The 15,590-nt window shown below is 50.3% G+C and overlaps 1 protein-coding gene and 1 long non-coding RNA gene across 4 annotated transcripts in view; one reads left to right on the forward strand and one right to left on the reverse strand.

The window, feature by feature from the left end:
* Positions 1–7,167: 7,167 nt before the first annotated feature.
* Positions 7,168–15,590, forward strand: part of LOC311527520 (uncharacterized protein) — a 33,470-nt gene continuing 25,047 nt past the window's right edge. Inside the window, exons 1-2 of one of the 3 annotated variants that reach the window (XM_084641594.1) lie at positions 7,168–7,854; positions 13,659–14,796. In XM_084641594.1, the coding sequence (XP_084497720.1) occupies positions 13,917–14,796 (880 nt within the window). In that variant the 5' untranslated portion in view covers positions 7,168–7,854; positions 13,659–13,916. Of the gene's footprint in view, positions 7,855–8,015; positions 8,133–13,658; positions 14,797–15,590 lie in introns of those variants that run through there. The other 2 variants (XM_084641593.1, XM_084641595.1) reach the window with 2 other exon arrangements.
* The window catches only part of LOC311527521, a 49,506-nt gene continuing 42,820 nt past the window's right edge, over positions 8,905–15,590 (reverse strand). Inside the window, exons 2-4 of the long non-coding RNA XR_014713355.1 lie at positions 13,206–13,358; positions 12,691–12,823; positions 8,905–11,080 (exon numbers count right to left, since the gene is read on the reverse strand). This is a non-coding gene — a long non-coding RNA (uncharacterized lncRNA). The remainder of the gene's footprint in view (positions 11,081–12,690; positions 12,824–13,205; positions 13,359–15,590) is intronic.

Consider the following 15,590-nt stretch of genomic DNA (forward strand, 5'->3'; position numbering starts at 1 on the left):
TTAAATACATTGCATGTTTATTTTATAGGGCATTGGCCCTTTGATTTTTAGAAGTACCTGAAAATTAGGTAGGCTTGAAAACGCCCAATATCCATGTTTACCAGTTACATACAGTAGTACCTGTCAACTAGGATGGACCCAATTCTGCTATGTTGAGCCTCCTCAATGCCCATGAAAGTCAGGGAGTGTCCTGGGTGCTCAGCACTTGGCTGAATTGGGCCTTACATATTCATAAGGAAGGGAGTGTGACCTGGTAGCTTGTGCACTGAACGGGGTCTCAGGAGATCTGAGTTCTGTTCCTGGCCTTGCCACTGGCCTGCTGGATGATCTGGAGCAAGTTGCCCCCCCCTTTCTGTGCCTCAGTTTCCCTATCTGTAAAATGGGGATAATGATACTGACTTCCTTTGTAAAGTGCTTTGAGATCTATGGATGAAAAGAGCTAGGTATTACAAATGTTTGCTGTCTTATTTGAAAATCCAGGCAGAAATGCACAGGTGTCACTTTACCTGTAATTGAAATGCAGCCACCTCTGGAGGAGTTCACAGAACTTGTTTACCAGTTCACACCAACAGTTTAGGACAGGAAGTGACGTATACCATACCCAGCTGGAACAAATGGGGCAGAGGGACCACAAGCATTCAAGGCCCTAGGGTCAACTTGTCATTGGCCTGTGCCTTGGGCGGTCATCTACACACCAGGGCAAAGTGAAGGCAAGAGGCTACCAGTAGTATTTTGCACCTGCTTGGCATGTACTTTGTACTGGTGTATTTATGCCCAGGGGCAGGGCAATTCATTTCACAGAGTTGGTCCAAAGCAGGACACCATCCACGAGCGCTGAGAGAATCCATTTCACATTCAACAGGTGAGCCCATCAGCAGATGGGCAGTAGGCAGGCAGTAATGGAGCCTGGCAAATCCGTATGCTCACTTTGCTCCTCCTCAGTGTATTTTCTTTAGTGTCTATGGAGAGCAGATGCTGAGCCCCTGTATCTGCTACTTAACAGACCATGCTCCATTACCAGCTAACCCCTGATTCAACAAACCCATCCCATGGCTTTGCAGTGTACTCAGAGTAGCTAGAAACAGTAATAGCTCTGTCATTTTTAAAACATAAGAATGTTGACAGGGCACTGCTGTGAGGAAGCTCACACTGTTGGAGCCCCAGCAGGCATTGACCAAGGCAATGGTACTACCATGGGGAAGCTTGAGTTGCTGAAATCCTAGCTGGCACTGATAATGTTGTGGCACTCCCGTGGGGAAGCAGGCACTGCTGGTGTCCCAGCTGGCACTGACAGGGCACTGCCGTGGGGAAGCGGGCACTGCTGGTGTCCCAGCTGGCACTGACAGGGCACTGCCATGGGGAAGCGGGCACTGCTGGAGTCCCAGCTGGCACTGACAGGGCACTCCCGTGGGGAAGCAGGCACTGCTGGAGTCCCAGCTGGCATGGACAGGGCAAAGCCGTGGAGAAGCGGGCACTGCTGGTGTCCCAGCTGGCACTGACAGGGCACTGCCATGGGGAAGCGGGCACTGCTGGAGTCCCAGCTGGCATGGACAGGGCACTGCCATGGGGAAGCGGGCACTGCTGGCGTCCCAGCTGGCACTGACAGGGCACTGCCGTGGGGAAGCGGTCACATCCATCATCTTTGTTTATGCTTAGAGAGTCCTGCCTGGCGAAAAGGCCAATGTATATATATTGTTATATACCCAGAAGTAGAATAAAGGGGGTGGGGGTGGAAAGAAGGTAAAAAAAAAAAACTAGATATCTCTCTGTTGCCCATTGGTAAAGTCTAATTTCTCCCTTCCTGGGACACACAGCAAGAAGTCTGCGAGTGCCCTGGCAGCTTCTGGGACACTGACACACTTAGCAGGTAAAGCCAGCAGAGACTAACATGCCTGGAATGAGCTTGATGCTTTTGGCAGCCCATTTGGTTTTTACTATGGTAAATGCTGGTTTCCAGGGACGTACCACAAGAAAGACACCAGAGCCCTGAATCGCTGAGTCACTCTCCTCATTAGGAACAAACCCACCTGCAGCTGAACTGTCTCTCTGTTAAATACTTGTTTGGGAGTTCAGCACAGAAGAAGAATCTCCTTCTTATCCCAGGTTATTCAGCAAATCTTATCTAGGGTATCTCCTGCAGTTATCCCTGTAATGCACCATGTCAGGATGGTCCAGGATGTGGGAAGCCCCGGACAGAATCCACCATATGAGGAAACTGTATTGCCTTTTTGAATGGATTTTCGGATGGCAGCCTCTGTACTCTCTGCATTAGCCTATGGAAGTCTGCAGAGACTGTTCACTTTGTGGGGGGAGGGTGAGGAATGGCAAATTGATATGAAGCTCCCCTCTTCCTCCTCTTGCAGAGCTATCATTGTGGTTTGCAGGCCTGAGGGATAGCAGTGGCACACAGACATACTAGCCAGTTCAATACAATATCAATATAGTTGTTAATGTAGGAAGGATAGCAATGTTAGCAATTGCTGCATAGCAAAGAGAGATTTTTAGTAGCACTTGGGTGTCTGATACCTAAGTAGACTTTTTAAAAATCTCCTTGTGTGATCTCAGCAGCCCACGGCAACTGAGGGGTTGGTGTCTGGGAAAGGTGTGTGTGTATATGTGTGTGTGTGGAGGGGGGTGTGTGCGGTTATAGAGGCCATTGCAGAATTAAAGTGTAGTTCTAGTCTGAAAAATGACGGTCACGATGGTTTCATGGGGCTTGTGGCTATTTCTCAAGAGTTTCCAGGCCAAATGAGCTCACTCTGCAGGCAACGAAAGATGGCCTTTCTAATCGCCGGTGCTGGGGGCTGAAAGGTATAGCTGGGGCAAAGATTCATTCCCAGTGGGTACCTTAGGGGACCGATTCCGACAGTGGACTTTAGGCAAGGAGTCTGTTGCACAGGAGCCAGAGCAGACTTCATCTCCTTCCCCCAGGAATAAAACAGGAACAAACTGGCCTTGGAGCTAGCCAGTGAGAGGCTGATACAGACTAAAAGCCGATCTGTGGAGTAAGACGGCTCTATTTTTACATAACCCCTTTTCTGTCCATAACTAGCTGGCCTGCAAGTCTCGAGAGCGCTCCCTTCCCTTCCTCTCCCCATCCAGGGGCAGAGCAAAATGGGCCTGCCCTGTGCCGGTCCACTCAGAGGGCCGCTGCTCAGCAGGGCCAATATAAAGCTCTGGCTCTGACTCCAAGGTGATGGATGGAGAAGTGTCCGCGGGGAATAAGTGCCCTGTAGCCTGAGTGCTGCAGAGCCAGGCAGTTCCCTAGTCCCCGCTGAACGCCAACAAACCGGCCTTTCTTTGGGTATGTCTACACTACAAAATTAGGTCAAATTTATTTAAGTTGACATTTAGCTCCAATTTTACAAAGTTGATGCTGCATGTCCCCACTATGCACATTCTGTCAGCGGGGCACATTCTCACTACGATGTATCGGATCGACTCCTGGAGTAATGCACTGTGGGCAGCTATCAGTTCCTTTTCCCGACTGGAATTCTGGGTTAGTCTCCCAGTGCCTGATGGGACAAAAACATTTTTGTGGGTTGTTTCGGGTACATGTTGTCAGCCTCCCATGATGCACTTGCCTCCTCCCTCCCTCACTGAAAGCAAAGGCAAACAATCATTTTCGTACCTAAGCCTGGGTTACCCGTGCAGATGCCATAGCACGGCAAGCCTGGACCCCACTCAGCTGTACACTGTTGTTGTGAGCATCGCAAACACCTCGCACATCATCCTGTGGTATTTGCAGAGCCTAGCCAGGAGCCGCCGTGCGGAAGACTGTGATGCGATGTAAATAGACATGCTGGAAGCCATAAAATGTAGCAATTTGCACATGCTGGCGGGGGCAGCTGGGCTTGTGACACAGTGGAATGCTGCTTCTGGGCCCAGGAAACACTGGTGGGACTGGTGGGATCACATAGTTATGCAGGTATGGGATAAGGAGGAGTGGCTGCAGAACTTTCGAATGCGTAAGGCCACTTTCATGGAACTTTGCGAATTGCTTTCCCCAGCCCTGAAGCACAGAAATACCAAAATGAGATCTGCTCTGACAGTTGAGAAGAGAGTGGCATTAGCCCTGTGGAAGCTTGCAATGCCAGATTGCTACCGGTCAATCAGGAATCAATTTAGAGTGAGTAAATCTACCGTGGGGGCTGCTGTGATCCAAGTAGCCAGGGCAATCAATTCACTTCTGCTAAGAAGGGTAGTGACTCAGGGAAACATGCAGGACACAGTGGATGGCTTTGCCTCGATGGGGTTCCCTAACTGTGGTGAGGCAATAGACGGACTGCACATGCCTATCTTGTCACCAGACCACCTTGCCAAAGAGTACATAAACCACAAGGGGTACTTCTCAATCATGTTGCAAGCGCTAGTGGATCACAAGGGCCATTTCACTGACATCAAAATGGGATGGTCCGGAAAGGTACATGGTGCGTGCATCTGCAGGAACTCCAGTTTCTTCATAAAGCTGCAAGAAGGAACTTTCTTCCCAAACCAGAAAATTACCGTTGGTGATATTGAAATGCCAATAGTTATCCTTGGGGACCCAGCCTACCCCTTGCTCCCATGGTGCTGGTGCAGTTTACTCACTAGGTTAGCCTCAATGAAAGCAATATTCTCATTGTTGTTGCTGCTTGCTGTGTGCTCCATAATATCTGTGAAAGTAAGGGGGAAAAGTTCTGGTGGGGTGGGAGGTTGAGGCAGATCACCTGGCTGCCAATTATGAGCTGCCAGACACCAGGGTAATAAGAAACGCACATTGAGGCGCACTGCATCTCCGAGAGGCTTTGAAAACCAGTTTCATGAATGACCCAGCACTGCTGTTCTGTGTGTTGTTCCTTACCAAGCTGCCTCTTTTTTCGCATGTACTGCCCTGTAAATTAAACTCCCACCAACCACAGTGTGCACAGTGAATAAAGAGCCTCCTGTCCTCAATCCATGCATTTTCATTATGCTAACAAACACTGAACAGAGACAGCAATGAATAGCAAAGATAACCTGGGTCTAAGGGCCTGATAACATGGCGGGGAGGAGCACGGACCTGATAACATGGCGGGGAGGGGCAAGGACATGTAGTTTATTACAATTGCACTATCTAGCAATCAAAGCTGTGGGAATGAGAGCCTTCTGCTCATGAACCATCCCCTGGAGTTGAATTCAAGGGATAATGGAGCTCTTTCCCCCCCACATTCTAGGACATCTGGGAGAGGACACATGGAACTTGGTGAGGAGGGCAGCTGATTCATCACTGGGTACAGCAGGACTCTAAGGTCTAGTTGCCTTTCCTGCACCTCAACCAGATGCCTCAGCAAGGCTGTTTGCTCTCCTATAAGACACAACATCTCCTCTGGCGTGTTGCGCTCTTGTTCCCTGCATGCTTTCCTGCCCTCTTGGTCGGCGTGCATGCTCTCTGACAGTGTAAGCCTCCATGCATTCAGCTGGGCCCTGTCAGACTCAGAGGAACACATCAAATCACAGAACATGTCTTCCCTTGTCCTCTTTTTTCGCCTTCTGATCTGGGACAGCCTTTGTGCTGGTGTGGAGGAAGCACCCACAGACAAGGTTGCAGCTGCAAGGAAACAAAAACCACAAGGGTAGCCTTACAGAACATACATTGTTGAAAACAGAAGGTTAACTCTTGCAATGAATGAAACACTTCACAGCAGTAAATACATTCCCTGAGGTACACGGCCACATTTTGTCTTTTAAAAGAAGCACCTACCAGTAAGGTACAACACACGGCAGAGCACTGGGTAGCAGATTTCAGTTTGCAGGCAGGCATGGTAAGCACACAAGAAAGGGTAGGTGGTGGGTGTCAGGGCACACTCGGGGACATTTTTTGGTGGGGAAACTCTTGGCACATAAACAGGCTTTTCCAGGGAGCACCCTTTGCCTGGCTGGACTGGCAGCCACTGTATCCCAATTGTTTACCTCGGATTAAATATTAAACACAATTGTATTTAACCCCTGTAGTGTGATTACAAGTGTGCACTCACCAGAGACCGCCTTCAAGGTCCTGCAACAGTAGGTCCTGGGAGGGGATTGTCTCCAGAGTTAGGAAAAGGTCCTGGCTGTCAGGGAGAATGGATCTTCCGCTTGCCTGCTGTGCATTCTCCTCCTCATCATCATCAACGTCCTCCTCGTTGTTGCCTGTGGCCGCCTGAGGCCCCTGGGAGGTATCCACAGAAAGTGTTGGGGTACTGGTGGGGTCCCCATGAAGAATCACATGCTCATAGAAGCAGCATGTCTGTGGCTCACAACCAGAGCTACTGTTCGCCTCCCTTGTCTTCTGGTACGCTTGCCTGAGCTCCTTCATTTTCAAGCAGCACTGCTGTGTGTCCCTGGTATAGCCTTTGTCCCCCATGCAATTTTGGCATAGGTGTCAGCGTTTCTTCTGCTGGTTCAGAGCTCTGCCTGCACAGACTCTTCTCCCCACACAGCAATCAGATCCAGCGTCTCCAATATGCTCCCTGCTGGACTGTGTTTGCAGCCCTGGGCAGGCATATCAGCTGCGCTGGTGAGCTCTCCACACTGATCAAACAGGAAATTCAAAAGTTCCCGGGACTTTTCCTGTGTACCTGGATGAAGTGCAGTGGAGTTGAAAGTGCTGTCCAGAGCGGTCACATTGGAGCACTCTGAGACATCAATCCCTTCAAATTACACAGCGTTGTGTCTACACTATCCCTAATTCGACCCAGGAAGGTCGACTCTAGCGCTACTCCTCTGCTGAGGGGGAGTACAAGTGTTGATTTTACAAGCCCTTTGGGTCGGTAGAAAGGCCCCAGTAGTGTAGACACCATCATGGTTGAACCCCAACTCTCAAGGTTACAGCTTTTCTCTGACCTTGGCTTGGTAAATGCTGCCACCACCCAAATACAACAAAACCCCCTTTGAATCCAGGAAGGAGCACTTAGGAATACTTCCCTGTGGGGTGCCCTCAAGCCCTTATATCCCCCCCTTCTGGGGAACAGCTGAAAAAGGAAACAAAGGAAATTAGCTGTGGCTACCAGTTAATCAAACAACATGCACAAACCTCTTAGGACACCAAATATACAATCCTGTTATTAAAAAAGGTAAATTTTGTTAAAAACAAAAAGAAAGAAAATACATCTAGATTTTAAAAGACTAATTCCAAAAATCAAGCACCCCAAATTGCTTTCTTGGGGGTTCATCTTAAAGGTTACAAGCAAACAAAAGCATCTGGGATTAGCACAGAGGAGTCCACAGGTTGGAGTTCAGCTAAGTAGCTCTAGGCATGATCTGAGGATTTATAATCACACCTTGCTTAGCTGCTTATGGCATGACTGCTCTGACCCTCCAGCCCAGAGAGAACAGACAAAGGAAAGTTTCTTTCTCCATTTTAAAAGTTCTACCTTCCCATTGGCTCTTTTGGTCAGGTGCCCACTTTTTTCTTTACCTGGGGGACTTTTTAACCCTTTACAGGTAAAGCAAGTAAAGAACAGCTACCAGGAGGGATTTTACAGCTAACTGGCTGTCCATCAGAGGAAGCTATCCCCCCACTTTTTTTGTTACAGACATGCACGTTATAAATTCGACCTAAGGCGGCATATGTTGACCTAACGCTGTAGTGTAGACCAGCCTTCTTAAAGTCGATCTTGTTTGCTTGAGCTAGCCCCCTCACCGAGCCAGGTCAGTGTCGGTGTAAGGAGCTCTGCTGGCTCTCTCCCTTCCCTCCAGCCTGGGATCACTCATTGGAGGAAAACAGAATTCGCCCTCGCCCGCTCCAATCCCGTGGCCAAATCTCCCTGCCGGTTTGGGCTTCAACTCCGCGGGGATTCAGAGCAGGGGGAAATCGGGAACTGCCGGGAGTCCGGGGAGATCCTAAAGAGACAGGTAGGCGTTTACTGCAGGAATCGGGGGGTTACACTGGAAAGTGACGCAGAGGGGAGTCGATTGAAGAAGGATCCGAGAGGGAGAATGAAGTAAATTAACCGGGTGGGGGGACGGGACACAACCACTTCCTTTTTGCTCCATCTTCATTGTTCAAAGCGACGCCTTCTGCGAATTCTGTATTTCCTGTCCCAGAAACCCTGTGTGTGTGGGGGGACCCCTGCGGAGCTAAACGGCCCCCGAGCACGTCCGCAGTGGGCAGTTTGCAAGGCGCAGCACAGGTACGTGCCGAGGGGTCCCTCGAGGGGGCGGGTCGCGGCTCCCCTCAGTCCTGTGCGCCGGAGCGGGGCTGTCGATTGCAGAGCCCTGCGCGGCTCCCGGGGCGGGCGCGGGGCGGAGGCGGCTGTGCGGCCGCTGGCTTGAGAGGAGCGCGGGACCGCGAGGGAGCCTGGAGCCCCCAGCTCCTCATCCCCGGCCTGGTGCTGCCCTGGCTCCGAGCTCCGCAGCAGGGGCGGCGGGTCGGCCAGTTCCGCCAGGGGGTGGGCGAGCTGCCTTTGAAGGGACGCGGGAAGAACGGCGTTCAAGCGGCTCCCGAAGCCTTAGGAGTGCGGTTCCCTGGGCCCCCGTTGCTGCCTGGAAGATGCACGGGGAGAAAGCCCGGAACTGCCCAGAGCCGGCCTTGGAAGGGAGGCAACGACCCTGCTAACTCCCGCCTGTTCTCTCCTGTGCAAGGAAATCACCGCAGGTAGCCCTGAGGGCGGGGTGTTGCTCCAGCTTTCTTGTTTAACTCCTCCCTGAGATTTGGTAGATGTCCCTGACCTTCTGGAACTTGCATCAATGAAGCCAAGATGTGTAAAAGAAAAAAAAAAAAAAAGCACTGTGGATGTGAAGAATACCCTGTTCCCCCATTTAGCCCCGGTAATGACTGAGCAGGCTTTAGAGGTTTTAGAGTAGCAGCCGTGTTAGTCTGTATCCGCAAAAAGAAAAGGAGGACTTGTAGCACCTTAGAGACTAACCAATTTATTTGCGCATAAGCTTTTGTGAGCTACAGCTCACTTCATCAGACGCATGCAGTGGAAAATACAGTGGGGAGATTTATATACACAGAGACCATAAAACAGTGGGTGTTACCCTACACACTGTAACCAGAGTGATCAGGTAAGGTGAGCTACTGGGGGGAGAAAGGGGGAAAAAAAACCTTTTGTAGTGATAATGAAGGTAGGCCATTTCCAGCAGTTGACAAGAACTTGTGAGGAACAGTAGGTGGAAAAATAAACATGGGGAAATAATTTTACTTTGTGTGATGACACATCCAGTCCCAGTCTTTATTCAAGCCTAATTTAATTTCCTAAATGAACCTAACCTAAGTTCCAGTTTCCCAAATTCTCCAGCTCCTGTGATCCTTTGGCATAAAGTAGTGGCTCACTTTTCTCTTCCTCTCTCTCGTGTCTCAGGGCTGCAATGTGATTAGAACACTGTTTGTGCCAGTCTATACAAGCAAAACCAACCCTTCTTATTAAAAAGCCAGAGCACTGCTGTTAAATAAGGCCCTGTGGCACTCGGGTTTGCTGCATAGCTGGGCCCTTGCTTTAGGAGACTGGTATCTTGTCTCGTGTTTGCGCTGAACCCTTGTAGCTTGACTGATTTCCCTGCACATACCCAGAGTCTCTGAAGAGAACGTGGGGTGGCATCTCCTAGTATGATCCTCTCCCTTCTCAGCCCACCTCTTTCAGCTGAAATTGTCAGCCTCCCCATCTGTGTGTGGACATGAGGGCCAGGGCTGATGCTGGAAAAGGCCACTTCCCTTCGTTGGTGACAAATTGGGCCCACTCTGTATGTCCTGTGGAGAAGTGTCCCAAAGGAGGTGTGCAGTGCTTCTGAGGGAAGGGGATGTGCCTGGTCCTGTTTCCCTAATGGAGGGGAGCAGGCTTGGGGAGTGGTCATGAGCCTTGGACGCCAGGGCGGTGCATGTGTTGGGTGAGTGGAAGGAGAGCATGTATGAGGCTGCAGCAAGTCTGTGTGGGGCAGCTCAAGAGGGAAGTCTTCCCCAGGGCAGAGTGGGTCACCCACGCTGATCCTTCCTTTTGTGGATGGAAGCCAGCCACTAGCAGCTTCATGCCCTGCAGGCACACAGCACACTGCTGGCTGAGCTGGGCTGGCTCTGTACTGATCAGTCGTTCTCAGCCGCAATTAACTAGTTGGGGTATGTCTATTCAGCCTGTGGCTCTGAGTCTCCCCTCCCATCTTGACCGACTCACTTTCATACTAAGTGCTAAAGACCTAGATTTTGCAGGCTGGAGCTTGGGCTCTGAAGATGGGGGGAAAAAAGGGGGAGGTGGACTTCAGAGCCCATGCTGCAACTTCAAAGCACGGTCTATACATCTATTTTTAGAGCACTAGCACGAGTCCCGCTAGCCTACATGTGTCGAGCCAGGCTGGGAGGCTTACTGTCTTGGGCTGCATAGACATACTTGGGCTGCGTAGATGTATTCTGTGTGGGTACCTGGGTTGTCAACATCACCGTGAGCCTCGGCGCTTGCCTTGCAATGCCCTGATGTTGCAATGTTTGCTGTGACCTCCCACCATGGATCAGTGCAGTGTCAGGCTGTGGTTTGCACAGTAGATGTGGGCTGCAGAAAGAGCTGGAGTCCTTGTCTTGCTCTGCCTTCCTCTTGCAAATCCCACTGACCTTTAACCAATGAAGCCTCCCAGGATGCTGTGAAGCAGGCCATTGTTCTTATCCCTCATGTACAAATGGGGAGTGAGGGAAAGTCACTTGCTCAAGGTCCCTCAGACTGTGGGAGCTGCCAACAGAATGTCTGGCTCCCAGGCCTGTGTATGATGTCACCTGGTTTAGAAGTTATCACAGGTGCCACCTGCCCACGCATCTAGACTGAGATCAGATCCTCTGGAATAGGCAGATGATGGAGTGACTTTTAATAGAAACCCTCGTGAAGCAGGGAAAATGTCTGACCTGGTTAAGCGTCTTCGTTTTTCAGTTCCTCCCCACCTCCAATTTCTAGAGCTGGTTTCAGAAACAGCCATGCTGTTCTCTTTCCCGTGGAGAATTGGTCATCTGCCCCATGAGCATCATCAGAGAGTGACCAGCTGGGACTGGCTGTTCCCTTTGAGGCTAGAAAGATACACCTACAGCAGTGCCACATTCATCAGCCTTTTGCAGAGATGAAATGGTGTACACAGTGCAAGCAGCTTAGGAGTTGCACACAGTCTGAGGAAGGAAAGGAAATGGCAGTTAGCAAAGAAATTAATTTTGCCTCTCTCCCTCCCACAGGGGTTGTAATAACAGAGGACTTGGTTTACCCGCTCTAGAAACACAGGGACAGGATGGGCAAGGAGGTAACTAGGGTCAGCCTGAGTTTTGTGGAGCCTGGTGTCAGGTGACACGTGAAGGGCCCTATGCAGCTGCCTTACTATCAGGTGCCTTCAAACATACACAGCCAGCTTCTGGCTGTACTGAAACTTACACACCCCTTCTGAGCTGTAAGGAAACGCTCTGGGCCTGCTGTACCCTCCCCTTCCCTTTTTCTGAACTCTGAAGCCTGGAGATGAAGTGGAGGGAGACAGGACAGTTCAGGAATTCAGCCTTCCCTGTGTGGCCTGCTGAGCCAGGTGGGAGTGGGATGGTGTTGTCGCCACCAGGCTAGGCTCCTGGCGCAGGGCTCTGGAGCAACAGGCTTAGATGGGCTGCAAGTTGCTACTGCTGGTAACCTTTAGAGGACAGGGAAAGAAAGGTGGATAGAAAGCTGGCTAGATTGTCAGGCTCAACGGGTAGTGTTCAATGGCTCCATGTCCACTGGCAGCCAGTATCAAGAGGAGTGCCCCAAGGGTCGGTCCTCGGGCCAGTTTTGTTCAATATCTTCATTAATGATCTGGAGGATGGCGTGGATTGCACCCTCAGCAAGTTTGCAGATGACACTAAACTGGGAAGAGAGGTAGATACGCTGGAGGGTAGGGATAGAATACAGAGGGCCCTAGACAAATTAGGATTGGGCCAAAAGAAATCTGATGAGGTTCAACAAGGACAAGTGCAGAGTCCTGCACTTGGGATGGAAGAATCCCATGCACCGCTACAGACTAGGGACCAAATGGCCAGGCAGCAGTTCTGCAGAAAAGGACCTAGGGGTTACAGTGGACGAGAAGCTGGATAGGAGTCAACAGTGTGCCCTTGTTGCCAAGAAGGCCAATGGCATTTTGGGCTGTATAAGTAGGGGCATTGCCAGCAGATCCAGGGATGTGATCATTCCCCTCTATTTGACATTGGTGAGGCCTCATCTGGAGTACTGTGTCCAGTTTTGGGCCCCACACTACAAGGAGGATGTGGAAAAATTGGAAAATGTCCAGGGGAGGGCAACAAAAATGATTAGGGGACTGGAACACATGACTTATGAGGAGAGGCTGAGGGAACTGGGATTGTTTAGTCTACAGAAGAGAAGAATGAGGGGGGATTTGATAGCTGCTTTCAACTACCTGAACGGGGGTTCCAAAGAGGATGGATCTAGACTGCTCTCCGTGGTAGCAGATGACAGAACAAGGAGTAATGGTCTCAAGTTGCAGTGGGGGAGGTTTAGGTTGGATATTAGGAAAAACTTAATGCGTTACCTAGGGAGGTGGTGGAATCTTCTTCCTTAGAAGTTTTTAAGGTCAGGCTTGACAAAGCCCTGGCTGGGATGATTAGCTCACTGATATCTAATGAGAGCCGTATCCCCAGCCCAGGGATTCTGTAGATCAGAGCCATCTGCTGTGTCCCTTTAACTATGTCACACAGCTCCTTTAATTCTCTGGGCCACTTCCCTGTGGCTCTGCATGTCTTCACCCTACCTTAGGGTCTTGTCCTAATGGAGTCAACCAGCTCAGGGCTCCTTCTCATTCTCCCCAGCTTCTGGCAGCACTGCCCTGTCCAGGGTTCTGTAGCTCCATCAGCCAGTCACACACCACCCATGCTCCTACAGCTCTAGGGAAGAAGAAGAAAAAAACAAAAACAACAACAAAAAACACACAAACTCCCCCTGGCCCTGCAGCACTTCTTATACTTTGCTGCTGGGACATAGCCACTCTAGGCAGCTTGGAGGACCCTCTCCACTGCTCTTTTTTGGGGCAGGGTGTGACAGGGCTATGAGGTCTCCAGCAGGGGGCCTCAGAGGGTCTGGTATACCCCATCACAGGCGCTTTGAGGAAGACACTAATACTGCATCCGATGAAGTGAGCTGTAGCTCACGAAAACTTATGCTCAAATAAATTGGTTAGTCTCTAAGGTGCCACAAGTCCTCCTTTTCTTTTTGCGAATACAGACTAACACGGCTGCTACTCTGAAACTAATACGGGGGCTTACTTACCTGGCAGGGGAGATACCATGATCACGAAGGTGGTTTTCCCAGGGTGAGGCTCATCCATTGCACTGCGGGTGTGCTGACCCCTGCGATTTCCCCAAATGCGGGAAACTCGACTGCATAATTTGTGGTAGTGGGGGACTGCGTTCGCGCTGTCCCCTGGAAAAAAAAGGAAAAAAAAAAAACTCATCAGGCTGATGGGTAACTAGGGGGTTGGAGTGGAGCTGTCTGCCTGTCTGGACACAAAGCTGGTCAAGGGGCTTCCCTGCACTGTCCCTTGCCAGTGTCTTATTCTTGCATTCTCTAAGAGAGCTACAGGGAAGGGTGGGTTGTTGTGGTGTTCAGTGGAGAAGCTTTGTAGCAGATGCCTTTGGATACAAAGAGCTCTTTAATGCCATCAAGTTCCATAGGGATTTTTTCAAGCGCCTTCCTTACTATGTATTTTTCTCTCTTTTCAAGGGGCAGAGTTGGGAAGTCCCTCATCCTACTGATCCCCTTTCCAGCAGATTTGTGTGGCATTTCCCCTTTATTCTGCACACTTGGGGTACCAGAAGACCTGAGGGTCTCCTGTGTGTGCCTTGATTTGAAGTCTTTTATCACCATCCAATCATGGCAAGCAGACGGTGTTGCTGAACAGAATTCCATCCATCCCTGGTACTGTGTGCGCCCAGTTGAACCGGAATAGAAAGCCCAGCATTTTAGGACTTGGGAGAGCTAATGGCCTATGCCACAGGAGCCGGACAGCTGGTGGCTACCATGGTGCTTATGTGCATATTGCTTCGTGAGGCATCTGCTCAAAATCTCATCAAGAACCAGAAGACAGAGCACTCACTCCTGATAAATGAAATCAATGCGGACAACCCGGGGGAAGATACCTCTGAGTTTGTGGAGCTCTATCACACCAGCGGCCGAAAGGCCCCCTTGGATGACTACTACCTGGTCTTTTACAATGGTAATGGCAACCAGGCCTACAAAGTCCTGAACCTTCAGGGCAAAGTCACCGATAATCAAGGGTTCTTTCTTGTTGGGTCTTCCACGGTGAAACCCCAGCCCTCCGTTATCTTGCCTAAGAACACTATCCAGAACGGGCCTGATGCCATTGCCCTGTATTATGGGAAGGGGAACTACCAGGAGGGCATGAGGGTCACCAGCGACGGGCTGGTGGATGCCTTGGTCCATAAGTCTAGAAAGAATGACAGAGCGGACATGTTGCTCAATGTGCTGACCCCTGACAGGGATGCTTTCCTGGAAGATCCCTCCTTCAGGACCACAGACGAGTCAATAGAAAGGTGCCATGGGGAGGGTTCTCAGTGGATCTTTCAAGTGGCCATGCCCACCCCAGGCAAGGATAACCACTGCATCCCCTCTTCCCAGCTGAATGCTTCTGCCGTGCTGATCAGCGAGGTCCATGCTGTGACCTCTCCTGGGGAGTCAGAATTCATTGAGCTTCAGGGACCTCCTTCCACTGCCCTGAGGGACTTGGTTCTGGTGCTGATTGAAGGACGGACCAAAGAGGTTTATTTCTTCATGGACATTTATGGAAAAACCTCTCCTGAGGGGCTATTTCTCATTGGTCCTGCGCAAGCCAGAACCCCAGGTAGGATCCCACTCTTCAGACTACTGTGAACATCTGAGAGTGGGGGTTATGGGTGCAAGGACAGCAGAGTCTTACTGTCCTTCTGTCATCACTCACCTTCCTCACTCCCTCCCCCTTGGAGGGGGGCCCCAAACGTGAAAGACTTGGAAGGAGCTCATGATAGGGGTTTGATCCCATTTTGGGGACTGTGGAAGGAGGTGTTGTTTGCTTTCTCTGGAGAAGCAGTGCTGGTGGGTGAACTAGGCTCTGCTCCCAGCTCTGTAGCTGGTGACCTTGGGTAAGTCACTTCACCACTCTGTACCTCAGTTTCCCCATCTATAATACAGGGCTGACACCCTCTTCTTGAGAGATCCTCTAATGGCAACCATTGTGTAAGGGCTAAGTAGTACTTTCCCCACCTCCATAAAAAAAACCCCAATCTCCATAATATCAGTGTCGTTTTTTTCTCTTTATGAGCCAGCTGTGAAGTTACCAGACTAGGCTCATGCTGACTGGCTGTGCTGGGATCTGAACTTCTCCTAGCTTCTGACATTTCCTATGGGGAAATGGATGGGGAACAAATATCTAATTAAACTTGGCCATCTGAACAGAGGAATTTGGCTGGTGGAGACACTGACTCTGCAGCACATCTTGTGTAACTCTGTGTGTCAGGATTGGTTAGTCATCTCTTACAAATACGAGACCCTTATTTATACTTTTTTAAACTGCAATATACATTTCAAGCAGTTCAGTTACATTAGATACCCAGAACTCTGGCTACTTTTTAAAAACCAGATTGATCACTTAGAGAGACA

The sequence above is a fragment of the Lepidochelys olivacea genome (assembly GCF_965140295.1).
Source record: "Lepidochelys olivacea isolate rLepOli2 genome assembly, chromosome: 10".
NCBI lineage: Eukaryota > Metazoa > Chordata > Testudines > Cheloniidae > Lepidochelys > Lepidochelys olivacea.